This window comes from Cyprinodon variegatus, unplaced genomic scaffold (genome assembly GCF_000732505.1).
Source record: "Cyprinodon variegatus isolate N-32 unplaced genomic scaffold, C_variegatus-1.0 Scaffold578, whole genome shotgun sequence".
Taxonomy (NCBI): domain Eukaryota; kingdom Metazoa; phylum Chordata; class Actinopteri; order Cyprinodontiformes; family Cyprinodontidae; genus Cyprinodon; species Cyprinodon variegatus.
Genome location: NW_015151031.1, coordinates 449,111 through 463,638, shown reverse-complemented (window position 1 = coordinate 463,638; position 14,528 = coordinate 449,111). Strand labels below are relative to the sequence as shown.

The following is a 14,528-nucleotide window of genomic DNA, read 5'->3' as shown; positions in this document are numbered from 1 at the left end:
TGTAGAATAAATACACCCAATGTGTAAAAACATAAAATTTTATTTACATGTATTTACAAAAAGTAACATCCCTCCTCCTTCGGCATCGTGGTATTGTCCATTTGGTCCATAAATAAATACTGCTGCTGGAACTGGTTGGTGCGATTTGGGGGCGGGGCTTAGAGGAGTGTTATATTACTTGGTCTGCAGGGTTCATTATTCTCCCCATAAACAAGATGGAGCCTGAGAAGGAGAGCAGACATTACTGACATTTGTGTGGGACATTTCCCATATCTTAAACTCAGATGGACTTTGTCACACAGAGTTTATACAAAAAGAAATTTTGTTCAGCACAGCTCTCAAGATATTTCCATTTTTAAAGTGTTGCAGGGATAAAATGTAAACATAAGACGTATATGATTTACAGCATCCAACATTCAGCACTTTTTTTTATATATACAACATTCAGCGGTCTAATGGCAGCAGGGAAGAAGCTGCATTAGTGGAGTAAAGTAGAGATACATCAAGGAAGTATTTGTACTTTATTACTTGACACCTCTGGTTTAATATCTACATAAACATTACCAAAAAAGAAAATTAAAAACAATCCTCTGGACTTTTGTTTCCAAGTTTGAAGACGCATTAGATTCTTCGAAGCCATCAGACTGCTAAATGTTATATAAAATGGGGTTAAAAAAGAAAAACATGTATTCAGAGAACAGTAATGTTTATAGAAATGAACAATTGGCTCAGACGGCCTTATTCTAATATCTTTGTTTTACCTCTAAAGGATATTACCTTAAAGCTAGAGATATTTCTAGTCCTTGTTTAATACTTTGTTGATGCACCTTCAGAAGCATGAAGTCTGTATCATGCTACCAGCCAGCAGGTCAGATGGTGAAATGATGCACGACTATCCTCAGATCTGCTTAGCAATTTTCATTCGGAATCAAGTCTTGACGATTCAGCTACAATTAGGATTGCTCTATTGATATTCATAATACTGCCACCACCATGCTTTACTGTAGAAATGACTTTGGCCGCTATTTCCTCCAACTATAATCCTTTAGGGTTACATTTATAGATGACTGATGTCACTGTGAGAATGAAAAATGTCTCTAAGCTCCACAGACATTTTGCTTTGATGTGGAATCTTATACGCACAATAATGATCCAAATCCTTTCCAGTCAATTGAATTAATACCCGGTTTACTCCAAATAAGTTTTAGTAACAGGATTCAATATAAACCTTCATGGCGAAGCTGAAAAAATTTAGAAATGTGCGGTTTCCTTTCTTTTTTTTAGTTTAACATATTTGAAAATAAAAATAAAATGTCCTTTTGCGTTTAAGAGAAAACTAATTGATTTTTAAATAAGGCTTAAATATGTGTTTAACAGTAAGGAATACTTTCTGGATTCACTGCCCTTCCCATTTCCAGTTTTTCTCATAGCTTTCCATACATTTGTTAACCTTCCTTAAATAAAGTTATTTATTTCTTCCCATGTTTTTCACTAAATTAAATCCACAATCCAAACCACTGGACAAAATTCACCATAGCTTTATAATAAGCTGCTAACAGTCTGTTGTGCACCATGATTCTTAGGTATTACTCTTCATGTTTTTACCCACTAGAGTTCGCTAAAGAGGATCTGCCTTGCATTTAACGTATGATACATTTTTAATTTAATCTTGGCTATTTTCAGGACAAGAATTCCTCTTTTCAGCTATTTGAGATTGCTGGATTACTAGATACATCCTTTAAATAAGTCAATCAGTTGAGGTTCACAGGAGAATCAAATGATTTTTATATAGCTATGGTATTTCTAGACTAGGTACCTGTGTTAACCTGCCGAAGGAGGAACAAGAAAGGCCGGTCCGCCTTAAAAACTGGAGCACGGGATCGTTTCAGTAGCACCATGGCTGGAATGATGGAAAAAAAGTCACTTGACATCCATCTACTTGGTTTAGTGATTTCCTATACAAATGAATGCATGACCCTGCTGACCTGTTGCAGCAGATGCCTTCGTCCCTTCCTCTGTAACTTCAATTCTGACTTCATGGAAGGCGTCAGAAACATAAAGACCCTCCTCAGCTGCAAGGAATCAAATCCAAAAATTATCAGTTGACCTAGTTGAGATTATTTCATTTTTATATGAAGAGTGCAAATAAGTGATCAACTGACCTGATATCCCTGTCAGGTCGGCTAATGTCGGGTTAAAGGCGTCACTGATGCCCAGAGCAGGGAGCACCGACCTCAGGCTGAACTTCTTCTGCATTCTGAATCTGAATATAACCACATTATGAATTCTGAGCCGCGTACGAAAGTCTAAAACCTTTAACCTCAGTGCCGGTTTATCACCTGGGCAGGAAAATGTCCATCTTGGTCCTTCGCAGGCCGGAGTCCCAAGAGGCCAGCTGACGAGCAGTGAGCAGGGACTCAAGGAAGGAGAGTGGGCTCTTCCTTTCACTGGGCAGAACCACCTGCAGGCTCAGGGAGCGGTCCGAGTACGGCAGCTCCAGCACCGTGTAACGTTGGTCTGATGCTGTCCTGAACTGACCTGTGGGGTGCAAATCACAAACTTTATTCCAATTTAGTTAAATTAAATTAATTTGCTTTAAATAATAAAACTGCACTTTTATTTTGTCCCCTTTTACTGATACCCCTAAATAAAATCCAATGCAAACAACTGCATTGTCAACTAAAAGTTGACTTATAGGTCATTAAAGCTCAGTATATCTACTGCTGAGTTTTAAGGGGAGGTTTAAAGAAGGTTTAGATTATGAAACAAGCATGCCCAAGCTTTGAACATCTCACACAGATCTAGACAAAAGCAGGGAGCACGAAAAGAGAACATCAACCAGGAACCAAAGTGTTGGAACTCTGGAGGAACTGCACAGATCCAGAGCTGAAGGAGGACCATCATCCTTAGGCTGCCATAGAATGACATAAAAGGTTCCATGAGGCTTGTTTTGTTGATTAATATAAACTTTATGTAGATATTATGATGGCGGTTGTAGTCATTCCAAAAAAAGAAAATGAAAAACAATCCTCTGGACTTTGTTTCCAAGTTTGAAGACGTTCGCTTCCCATTCAGGAAGCTTTTTCACTTTAAAATGTCTGGAATGCCGTTGAGTTCGAGGTACTATACAGTATATAGGAGGAAACCAAGCAACCCCTCCACAGATGCATGACCCAACACAGAAGAGCCACGTCCTCCGGACAAGACTCTGTATCACCTCCACACCCCTGGTTCCTCTGTGTTGGGCCATGCGTCTGTGGAGGGGTTGTTTGGTTTCTCCTATATACTCTATAAAACCTCAAACTCAATGCTATTCCACACATTTTAAAGTGTAAAAGCTTCCTGAATGGGAAGCGAAACGTCTACAAACTTGGAAAAAAAAAGTCCAGTGGATTGTTTTTCATTTTCTTTTTTGAATGTTTATGTAGATATTAAACTAGAGGTGTCAAGTAAAGAAGTACAAATACTTTGTTACTGTACTTATGTACACTTTTTAGGTATCTATACTTTACTCCATTACTTATTTTTCTTCCTACTTCTGACTTCTACTCATTACATTTTTACACAGTTATCTGTACTTTCTATTCCTTACATTTTTAAAACACACGTTACTCGTTACTCTTGGCTTCGGTTTAATGTTTATAAATATTTATTTCACGTCATGTGCGCCACGCAATGCAGATCATTGGCTCCATCCACATCTAGTGAAAACTAGTGTAATTGAATGAGTCATGTAACGGAAACACTCATTGGTTAGCTAAAGGAAATCATCAGAAGCAAGCAGGTGTTCTTCAANTTTTCATTTTCTTTTTTGAATGTTTATGTAGATATTAAACTAGAGGTGTCAAGTAAAGAAGTACAAATACTTTGTTACTGTACTTATGTACACTTGATGTATCTATACTTTACTCCATTACTTATTTTTCTTCCTACTTCTGACTTCTACTCATTACATTTTCACACAGTTATCTGTACTTTCTATTCCTTACATTTGTAAAACAAACATTACTCATTACTTTTGGCTTCGGTTTAATGTTTATAAATATTTATTTCACGTCATGTGCGCCATGCAAAGCAGATGATTGGCTCCATCCACATCTAGTGAAAACTAGTGTAATTGGATGAGTCATGTAACGCAAACACTCATTGGTTAGCTAAAGGAAATCATCAGAAGCAAGCAGGTGTTCTTCAAACTGCCAAAGTGAATTGTCTATGCCATGCTACAATGTTGGATTCAGAAAAAGATGTTGAAATGTCTGAAAGGTCGTACACAGGGGAGAGCGTATCGGGAGACGGAGACCAACAAGACCTCCCTCATCCTTGGCCCTATCTTAAAGAAGTTTTTTGAAATAGTCGAAAAACTGAGCTTTCAATTCATATAGTGGCATTTGGCTGTTTTTTTTTAAAGATTACTTTATACTTTAATACTTGAAGTAGTTTTTGGAGCACATACTTTTACTTGAGTAAAGAGTTCAAGTTGATACTTCAACTTTTACCAGAGTGTTTTGAAACTGCAGTATCTATACTTCTACTTAAGTAACAAATGTGTGTACTTTTGACACCACTGTATTAAACATACTTTTTACTTAGACCATGTTTTTCATTTAAAAAGTCCTGGAAAAAAAAAAAGAAAAAGTCTTTACCGCTCTGATCTCAAATAGTATGCTGTATTGTTAACGCTGTAATCAGAAAACTGTTTATAGTTGAAATGAATAAAGAGTTGACAGAGAAGAAGGTTTGGAAACGTACGCCTGAGTGAAATTAACTTATAAAACTTTCACTCAGTGAACCGGGTCACTGAAATAGACAAGAAATCCTGTGATTCACAGCTTTCACATAGACCAGGACCAACTACCAAGGAGCTGCATCATTTTATCCCTCTCATTCTTTCTCTTTTTACGGTAATCAAATATGAATTCATACAATTTTTTTAAAGAACATCCAAGATAAAAGCTTTACAAATATGTTTATTACACATAAAGTTTAAATGACTTTTTCACAGGTCCCTACTGGTAGTTTTGAACAGATTGCTGACCCCTGCTATAAATTACCGTGTAGCAGAAAACTAACAGGGCATGTGGCACTGAGCACACAAACGAGCCACATGGTGGCGGCAACAGCACGGCGTGCTGCATCCTGGGAAGCTGATCTGAGCTCATGGGAAGATTAGTGCAGGAAGGAAAAACCTGATGAGGGACACTCACCAAAGCTGACCTCTGCAGTCTGGTGCATCATGGGCACCTTGATGGTGCTCCCATCAGACAGGATGAAGGGCAGCGTCTGAGTGTTGCCAAATATAAACTGTTTCTGCCAGATGCCTCTGAACGCCACCGTGTTGATCAGAGCCACCTGCGGACGTTGACCCCACCAGAGGGCTTCTGGCTGGGGCTCACCTGAGCCTGACAGCTCCCCGCTGCTGCTTCCTGAGTTCAGAGGCCACCACTCATCTAGGACGAGGCAAAGAACACATTCTTTAGATCCTCCCTTTATAAGCAGCTTAAACAAGAAGGTTTTCATAGGTTAAAGTATGAACTGTAGTAAATAAGACAGAGGGCCCACAACAAGCCGTAATCATTCTGCTCTTTCAGGCTGGTAGGGATGACTCAGCAATAACATGTTTATAAAGAGCTGACATGTCTGCCGTTGGGGACAGCTCATTGCTTTTTGCAGAAAAGTTATATTTTTTTCTTTAAAAAACACCTTCAAGCAAGAGAAGTGTTAAATCTAACAACTTTCCAACTCTGCTTAATCAGCATCAGAGTTCTTTGCATGTCTGTGGTGTTATCTTTGTTTAAAAGGTGTGAAAAAATATATATAATAGAAATACTTTTTTTTAACTTTCTCTCTTTAAAGAGATTTAACATGGACCAAACTTTGTTTGGATTTTGTAGGTGCGATCTTCTAGTGCAGGCCTGCCCAAAGTCGGCCCTCGAGGCCCGCCTTCCTGCAGGTTTTAGTGGTTTTCCTTCTATAGCACAGCTGATTTCAGTTGATAGCTGATGAACAAGTTTTGCTGAACTGCAACGATCAGAATCAGCTGTGCTGAAGCAGGGAAACCTCTAAAACCTACAGAAAGGCGGCACTCGAGGGCCACCTTTGGCTGTTCTAGTGTATGGATATCAGAGGTGGGTAGAGTACCTAAAAACTGCACCAAAGTAAAAGCAACTTTACTTAATCCTGTTTTTAGCAAAGAGTAAAAAGGTATTTGTTAAAAAGGCTACTCATGTACTGAGTAAATCAACATAACATCTGATATATGAAATTATGTAATAAAGACCAAAATGTGAAGTTATGTGTAATTCTTTGGTACTTTAAATACTATAATGAAATATTTAAAACCAACAAAAGAATAAAAAAAGAAACATTTCAGGCAAAACATTTTGTTTTAACATAAAACCAATTTATTTATTAACTTAATTTGCCATAAATATGAATGTTTTTCATTTGGAGCACAGTTTGACTTAGTTACAGTAAAAGTAGGGATGTTTTATTAAGCTATTAGGTAAAAGTAAAATGTATAGAGCACTAAAAATACTTCTAAAAGCATATTTTTATAAAATGTTGCTGAAGTAACTGTGAATTAATAAATGTAGATAGTTACTGCCCACCTTTGATTGACAGATGTTGTCAGCCGGTGTTTATGATTAACCTGAATTGATTTGTAAATTTGTAATATGCATACGAGTGAGAATCACAGCACTGGTGTTTTAAGTGCACTTTCTTGCAAAAGTATTCATACACCTTAAATAAACTTAGCCGATTATGTCAGGTTACGCTCATACAACCATGTTTCATTTTAAAGACCAAAATAAGTTAATACGTAACAGAAGAAGAATATTGTTTTTCAGGCTTTGCTATAAAAAAAGATAAATATAAAAAGTGTGGGATGCATTTATATTTAACCCCACAGGAATAATTTGTGGACTCTTTCTTTGCCAGAGGAAGTTTTGGACTTTGACTAGGCCATTTTAGCACATAGTTTTGGCCATGTGTGTAGAGTCTCACAAATCTAAGTATTTCACAGGTTTACAGTATATCCCATAGAAAGCTGCCACTGCTGAGGAAAAGAGTCCTCACATCATTCTAGAGCCACCACCATGTTTCACAATAGGGATGGCATGTTTGGGGTTTATATGCTTCATCTTCCAGCCAACTTTGATTTAACCCATTAGATAAAATTAATAAAGTACACTGAGGTTGTGTTTACCAAAAGTCTGAAAAGGTTTCAATGTAGAACCCTGTGTGTAGTGTTTTTGTAAGGTAATGCTGAAGTAAGATAAGGAATTAAATCATTTGCCCCAATATGCTTTGGGGTTAACAAAACTCCTCAAACAGGCACGTTTTTTTAGGCATGTTTATTACCCTTTGACAAATGATTATGATTATATTAACTGTTGAAATGTACTCAAACTGTATTAATTAATAAATAAGACAGAAAACCAATTTAAATTGGTAACAAATGCTATTAGGTAAATAAATTCAATGATTTTAACACACAGTTACTTGACCCTATTAGGAGGATTTACTTTTCCACCACTGATGCCAGTCTAATATATGGTATGCAGTAAAAGTGCATAATAAAGCTGTCAGGGTCACCGTGGTTACGTCCTGATGTCTCTGAATGGATGCGATTGGGATTAGCTTGGCTGAAGTTGGCTCGAACCACGCTGGCGTTGACCAAGGCTGCAGCGTTCTGGATGAACTCAGCCTGAAGCTGGACTTCACTTTGGATGATCAGGGTGCAGGTTAGCTGGAGCCCCGCCCCCTGGCTGCTGTTGCTCATGTCGCCCTGGGTGAGCAACAGGAAGTCTCGCACCTGGGCGTCTGCAGAGACAGACAAGAATGCAAGAGTGTTTTTCCTTCATGTCTCACTTACCTCGTTTAAGAGCGATAAATTAGCAGTTGTCTCTGCATTGTTACTTCGCCTGCAAGTTTCAGTAGCAAATTGTTAAATTCCACAATACATCTTATGGGGATCCCATACAATCAAACTAAGGCTTTTTAGGCATTCAAGCTGGTAAGTGCTGTAGGTTAGATTTACTCTGAAAAGCAATGAGCATTTCACCAAAAAAAAATAAAAAAAAAAAAAATCACATCATCTCCTCCGTGCTATCTTTATAAATAATAGCTCATTTTAGATTGATCATTCTGATTCTTCCACTTCTTCATGGTTTAGAATTAACAGTGACAAGTTTCATTAATATTTTAGATCAATTTTGTTCTAAAACTTATTCTCTTTATTCTAACTATGTCACTGTAAATTCTCCAGTGGGTACTTTTAGTATTTGTTTAGTATTTTTTGATTGATCAGAGTTTGGAAACTTTTTATAAATAATCCAGGACTTAAAATAGTGGAGGAGTTTTGCAAACTTTTTAAAAGACCCACCCTATCCAATTTAAAAAAAAATGCACATGCACAACCTTGTACCTGCTCCCTAGAGGGAACGCCTAATAAACACGTTTGTTCGGGAGCATGCATGAGCCCATTCCTCTTCATGCACGCTCTGTTTAAAAGTTAATGTTTGCATTGCCCATACAAGCTTACTTGATTTGCAATTTTTCCACTTTGTCAGACTCACCACCGGTAAGTGAAAATGGATGCGAGCACGTAGGACGGGCTAACGCAAACATATCACCGGAACAATTAGGAGGACCACTTATTTTGATGATCCACCTGGAAAAAGAACATCCTCCACTATACCTTTAAGCTTATCAAGGGTTGCCAACTGATAATCAAAAGGTTGCAAGTTTGACTCCAGCTCCCCTCCTTCCTCGGTCTCGGTCTTAAGGAAAGAGGTTACAGACCTATAACGTGCTTTGCAATAGAATTAGTAGTTTAATAGAAATGGCAGGGTAAGAGTCACTTTACATTTTCACTATGCCTAAAGACACCATCACATACATGACTCCAGTCAATTTACTGTTTGAGTTTCTTCAAAACAGGAAAGGTAAAAGAAAACATTCCCAATGAAGTAGGGTAGATGTGATTTTATCTATGTGTCAGAAATGGGCTACAGTAAATGAGCTGATTCCCATTATCTACAATTACAGTAACTATTTCAGGTGTTTAACTGGATCCTTAAGTGAAGCAGGAAAAGGTTGTAAGGGAGTAAAACACATAGACAAATAAAACCAGTGAAGGACACCGTTAGTTAGCTGAGAAAAACCTGCATAGCAACCTTGAGATAAATGTTATAGTAGCTGGTTGCTTGGGAGGAATGGTAGGAAAATACATTTTCTTTAAAACATTTAGAACCGTAAACATGGACAGTTTGCTTAACATGACGTTTTGTTCTACCAGATTTTGTTTAATGTGATACTCCTGGTGGGTCTGCTGTAAAAAAACAAAAAAAACAAAACAATATCCTCTACCAAGTAGGGTGGAGGCCCTGTGATGCTGTGGGTCCTATTTTTATGTATTTGTTAAAAGCCTTTTATTACATGAATAAAACATTTTCTTTATTCACATAATAAAAAAAACTCAAACTAAAGGTTAGAATTTTCCTTTTTTTTTATGTGTGACTATGCTACCACTAAAGAAGGGGTTTGCATTTTAAGACAACTTACAGACCTTTACCAGGGGGCCAACAATTGTTAAAGCAACATATATTTAGAGTTAGGAATCCAAAGTTCCAGGTTAGGTAAAAAGGGCAACATATGATCAGATTTTCCAGCTATCTTGACCTGTAAGATGATATCAGGCAGCAAAGAGGAGCTTTATCAGTCATTTCATTGGTAATGAAACACACTGGCCTCCTGACCCTTCGTCCGAGGCCAAGCTGCAGGAGTGGTTAATGAGATTAGAGCTGGTGTGGAGGCAGGTATTACGGCTCCAGACACCGCTGTTCTCTGCAGGGCCAACGGCAGCAGCAGCACCGCTCCACGCCACCTGGTACCAACAGCACTGAGCGCCACCGACAAACCTCTCCAGCTCCCCTTTTCACAGCGAAATGAGCAGCTAACTCCCACCTTCCCCCTTAGTACAAAACAAGACTAAAGCCTACCATTCACGTTGTATCCCAGCGTCCCCTCCAGCTGAGCCCGGGTGTTGCCCCTGGCACCGAGCTGCAGCAGGGCCAGGGACAGGGCCACGCTGGCTGGAGACACAATCAGGTTGGAGCTGTTCTCTGTTTCAGTGAGGCTCTGGTAGAGGCTGACTGCAAACCGGTTGTGAAGCTCCCTCATGCTGTCCTGAAAGCTGCTGGTGCAGTGGCTCCTCTCTGGCAACCAGAGGAACACGAAAAGTGAGGCCAAAGACAGACGACACATGTCCTCAGATATAGTCCACAGGATTTAATCCAGAAATCACACCTGTAGGACCAGAGATAGGAAAAAACGTTAGGATTTTTAATTATTTAAATTTTTTTTTTTAAAAAGATGGTGACGTATTTCATATGCAAGAAATAACATTAATCACAACTATTACAAAAATTCCCAACAACTTGAAGTTACATTTAAAGACCAAACCATTTATTCCCGATCTAATTCGATACGATACATGAGCTGAGCATATCGGCCGATATCCGATACCGATACAATACAACTGTTGAATGAATAAACTTTATAGCTACTAATGTGAGTAACAGCATCATGCTTAATATAACTTTGTTAAAATAAAAAGGTAACACATTTACAGAGATATAAATCATGAGTGGCTGTTTTTGATCTCTGTGATTATGTAATCCATATTGCAATGATAGAATCGAAGTCGATTTATCGCTGTAACATTGTTGCTGCATATATACTCGAGAAATAATAGAAATGACTTGGTCAGAATGATGAATCAGTGTTATCAGTTCCAGTTTTTTTTTTATATCAGAGCGATATCAAATCCAAGTATTACATGTGCATGCATGAATAAAGCATGACTAAAATGCTTTCCTAGGATATTCATAAATATAATTTTTTTGTTTCGGAAATAAAACATGATTTCTAATTATTTAAATGTTAGGCATGCTTTTTGACAAGACTTTTTCCAACCCTGCATTATTAAACATCAAACTAGTAGGAGCAACTTAGTAATAAAAATCTAGTGATAAGGTTTTAATATTCCAAATTTGATTTGTTAAATGTACAAAAAGTACCTGTGGACAGGTAAAGCAGCAGCAGTTTGATGTCACTGGAAGCATTCAGACCCTGCAGCCAGCTTGTGCTCTTCTGTCAGTTGCTTCCTCCAGTAGCCCCTCTCCCTGGCTGTCAGCCTCTGGCTCAGTCCTCCGGTCTCCTGTCTCTCTAAAACAGTCATGAGACGATATTTAAAGGGAAACTTTCTCCTTGTTTGTGGTTGCAGTCGGCGATGTCCGTACCAATCGTCCGGGATTCCTGACTCCTCCAGAGCTATAAAGAGCCAGGCGGAGGGAGGCATGTCACCAACCAGCAAATCCCAGGCTAGGCAGAGGGGAGAAAACACCCCCCAACAAGTGTGTGTGAGCTTGCGGCTGAGTGTGTGTGCATGTGTATACATTTGATTTGAAGGCATGCATGGTCCCATGAAACAGAAAAGATCATCCCATTCAGTTTTATTAAGAATAACACAATAGTACAGTTATTCTAATTGCAAGAAGAGTCAAACTCTTCAGCAGAGCACATGTCATGCGTATTGATGTTATTCTAATTGTGCCTTCTGGAAAAAAAAAAAAAAAAACACACTTTGACAAAAATTGTTGATATGCCTCACTTATGGATAGAAAAACCAACAATATCAACAGAAATATCAATAATCTGAGAAATTCGGTGAAAATGAGACCTACAATACATGGCTTTTCAACCAAGGTTCAACCAGAATGATTTAAAAATATAAACTCATGAAACAGGCCTGGATAAAATGATGCTAACCTTAACTTAATATTTTGTTGCACAACCTTTTGAGGCAATCACTGCAATCAAATCATTAAGTTGCCAATTAGACTCCTGCTCCTCTCAGTGGGTAATTTGTTCCCACTCCTCATCAGCAAACTGCTCCAGTTGTCTCAGGTTTGAAAGGTTTCGTTTCCAGGCGGCATATTTCAGCTCCTTCTGAAGATGCTCAATAGGATTTAGGTCACTCTCACTCTTTGCCATTCTTGTCTGTTTTTAGCTGTGTGTTTTGGGCCATTGGGTCCATAATGGAGACCAAGCTTTCTGAGATTAGGCAGCACATTTCTCTCTAGAATCCCTTGATATTCTTTAGATTTCATTGTACCCTGCAGAGATTCGAGACACCCTGCGCCAGAAGAAGCAAAGCAGGCCCAGAGTATAACAGAGCCTCCTCCATGTTTTAGGGGCAGTGTTCTTTTCTTAATATGCTTTATTTTTCTGTCGGTGAATATAGAGCTGATGTGCCTTGAAAGCAGAATTTTAGTCTCCTCTCTCCATAGGACATTCCTCCAAAAGCGCCCTCCTTGGTTGCCTCCTTTTAAGTCCACTTTGGCTGAAACGTTGAAGACGTTGCAATTTCACATTAATGTTCACCTTTAATCTCTTTAGATGTTCTTGGCTGCTATGTTAGCATTTGTATTATCTGTTCTTTTGATTTGTCATTAATTTTCTTCCTGCAGCCATGTCTATAGAAGTTGGCTAAAGTCCCAACTTCTGAATAATATCTGCACAGATATCACAGGAACATCAACCTGATTGGAGATGCTCTTACAGCCTTTACCTTTAACATGCTGGTCTATAATTCTCTTTCTTATCTCCTGAGGCATCTCCTTCCTTCGCTTCCTCTGGTCCATGTAGAGTGTGGTAAACACCACGTCCACAAACAGCACAGTGACTACCTGTAGACTCAGACCCACTGACTGATCACAAGATTGTAAACACCTGTGATGCTAATTAAATTAAATTGCTAATTAAATTGCATATCGGGCAGAGTTAAATCACCCGTAGATAATGGGAAAGGTTTTGCAGTTCTATGGTAGTAGAACAAAAGGCAAGGTTCTAGGGAATTGTCAACTGCCCAAGGAGAAATTTTTTATCAAACGCTAACCCAACTGTTTTTAATATTCTTTTTTGTTTCTGCATTTTTTTTAAATTTTTTTTTTATTTATTTTTAATTTTTTTCCTACTTGCTTTGATTCTGTTTTATCTTCCTGTATTTTAATCATGTAAAGCACTTTGCATTGTCTTTGTACTGAATTGTGCTATACAAATAAATTTGCCTTGCCTTGCCTAATGGACACAGCTTGATTTAATACGTCCCTTTAGTCACATTAGTTTAAGTGTTTTCCAGGGGTGCCATCATTTTTGTCCAGGCCATGTCCATGAGTTTATTTATTTTTTTTAAATCATTCATTTAAAACTTTGTGGAAAAGAAACATCTGACTTTCATTTGTTCATTTTTTTTTCTCTTTATATCTTTATTTATCTTTATTTATTATTATTTTGTCAGATTCAAGTCATTCTGTTATCGCTGATTTGTTTTTTGTTTTGCAAACCAACAAACCAACAATTTTGTCCATGTGTGTAACCAAATTTTCCATATATTTCTTAGGTACAGACACACTTTCCTGCTCTGATGATATATCATGTTTTTAAAAAGTCTTACAGCACTGGTAGATTATTACACTTATTTCAAGTAGAATCTTCTCAAAAGAAGATTAATAATCCAACACAATCTGCTCTTGATTAGATATCAATCTGAATAAAAGATCAAAAAGACTTTTTGACTACATATAAGACTGTAGGACCTGGTTAGATGGACAGTTTTTGCAGCCTATAACCTCCGCTCCTCACTTGAAAAATACATTTCTGAACATTTCTGTTTCTAACAAACATAACTGACTAAAAACCTCAGCATCTGCGGCATTAGCTCTAAAGTTGTTTTTTTCTACCAGAGATTGATTATTTCCCATATGGATAATCAGTAAGCTTTTCTTTACAGGCTGACCTGTAATTATTTCACTGGAATTTGACCTTCTGAGTTTCAGTGATTCACTATTCTTTGGTCAAACTAAAGGTTTTTTCATTACATCCTCATTAAAGAAAGGTCAAGTTTTTATTGAGACAATAAATCTATAAATTGTAAGATAATCATTCTTTAATTCAATCCACTTCAGAGTGAATTCCCCTTAATTGTTCCCCTAATTGGGGCCTTGACAGTCAGCTAAATAAGTTGCTGGTATTTTTCCCATGAAGAAGAGAGCATGATTGGTAGCCATCAGGTATTTAGCTGCTTTGTCTAACTTTGGATTCCAAGCCATTACTGGAATTGACTAATTAGAGAATCCATGGCTCTGGGCTTCATTAAACAGGGCTGCTACATTCTTCTAAACCCCAAAGCTCCAACTCCAGACACAGGAATTTGGAATTTCATGTCTTTGTCAGAGCCGATCAGATGTCACAGTAAATTAAAGGACAATTGTCTGTAAATAGGGGTAAAGAATCACAAACAAGCTTATCCTGTTTTGGCAATTTTGTGAAAACTTTATTCTTCATTTGCTCCTTTCTTTTTGGTTACTGTCTCAGAAGATCCAAAGTAACTTGTGTGTTTTTCCTAAGTTTTATCTACAAACACGAAGTTATAAATGCTTTGTCTTCAAAAGAATTTAAAT

At 37.8% G+C, this 14,528-nt stretch overlaps 1 protein-coding gene across 1 annotated transcript; it reads right to left on the bottom strand.

Annotated features, from left to right (window-relative positions):
* Positions 1-86: 86 nt before the first annotated feature.
* On the bottom strand, positions 87-11,293 carry serpine3 (serpin peptidase inhibitor, clade E (nexin, plasminogen activator inhibitor type 1), member 3). The gene is made up of 9 exons (XM_015392206.1): positions 11,085-11,293; positions 10,005-10,311; positions 7,597-7,824; positions 5,205-5,447; positions 2,340-2,538; positions 2,163-2,263; positions 1,986-2,072; positions 1,817-1,900; positions 87-222 (listed from the first exon to the last, which is right to left on the bottom strand). The coding sequence occupies exons 2-9, from the start codon at positions 10,267-10,269 to the stop codon at positions 170-172; spliced, it is 1,260 nt and encodes a 419-aa protein (XP_015247692.1). The 5' UTR covers positions 10,270-10,311; positions 11,085-11,293; the 3' UTR covers positions 87-169.
* Between the last annotated feature and the right edge of the window lie 3,235 nt (positions 11,294-14,528).

Bases quoted from the DNA above. Each gene is read 5' to 3' on its own strand.
- serpine3 (XM_015392206.1), bottom strand. From the start codon at position 10,269: ATGTGTCGTCTGTCTTTGGCCTCACTTTTCGTGTTCCTCTGGTTGCCA. The intron at 2,264-2,339 runs GTGATAAACCGG...GGTTATATTCAG, and splicing joins ATGGACATTTTCCTGCCCAG to ATTCAGAATGCAGAAGAAGT. The intron at 223-1,816 runs GTACCTAGTCTA...TCTCCTTCTCAG, and splicing joins CCTTCGGCAGGTTAACACAG to GCTCCATCTTGTTTATGGGG.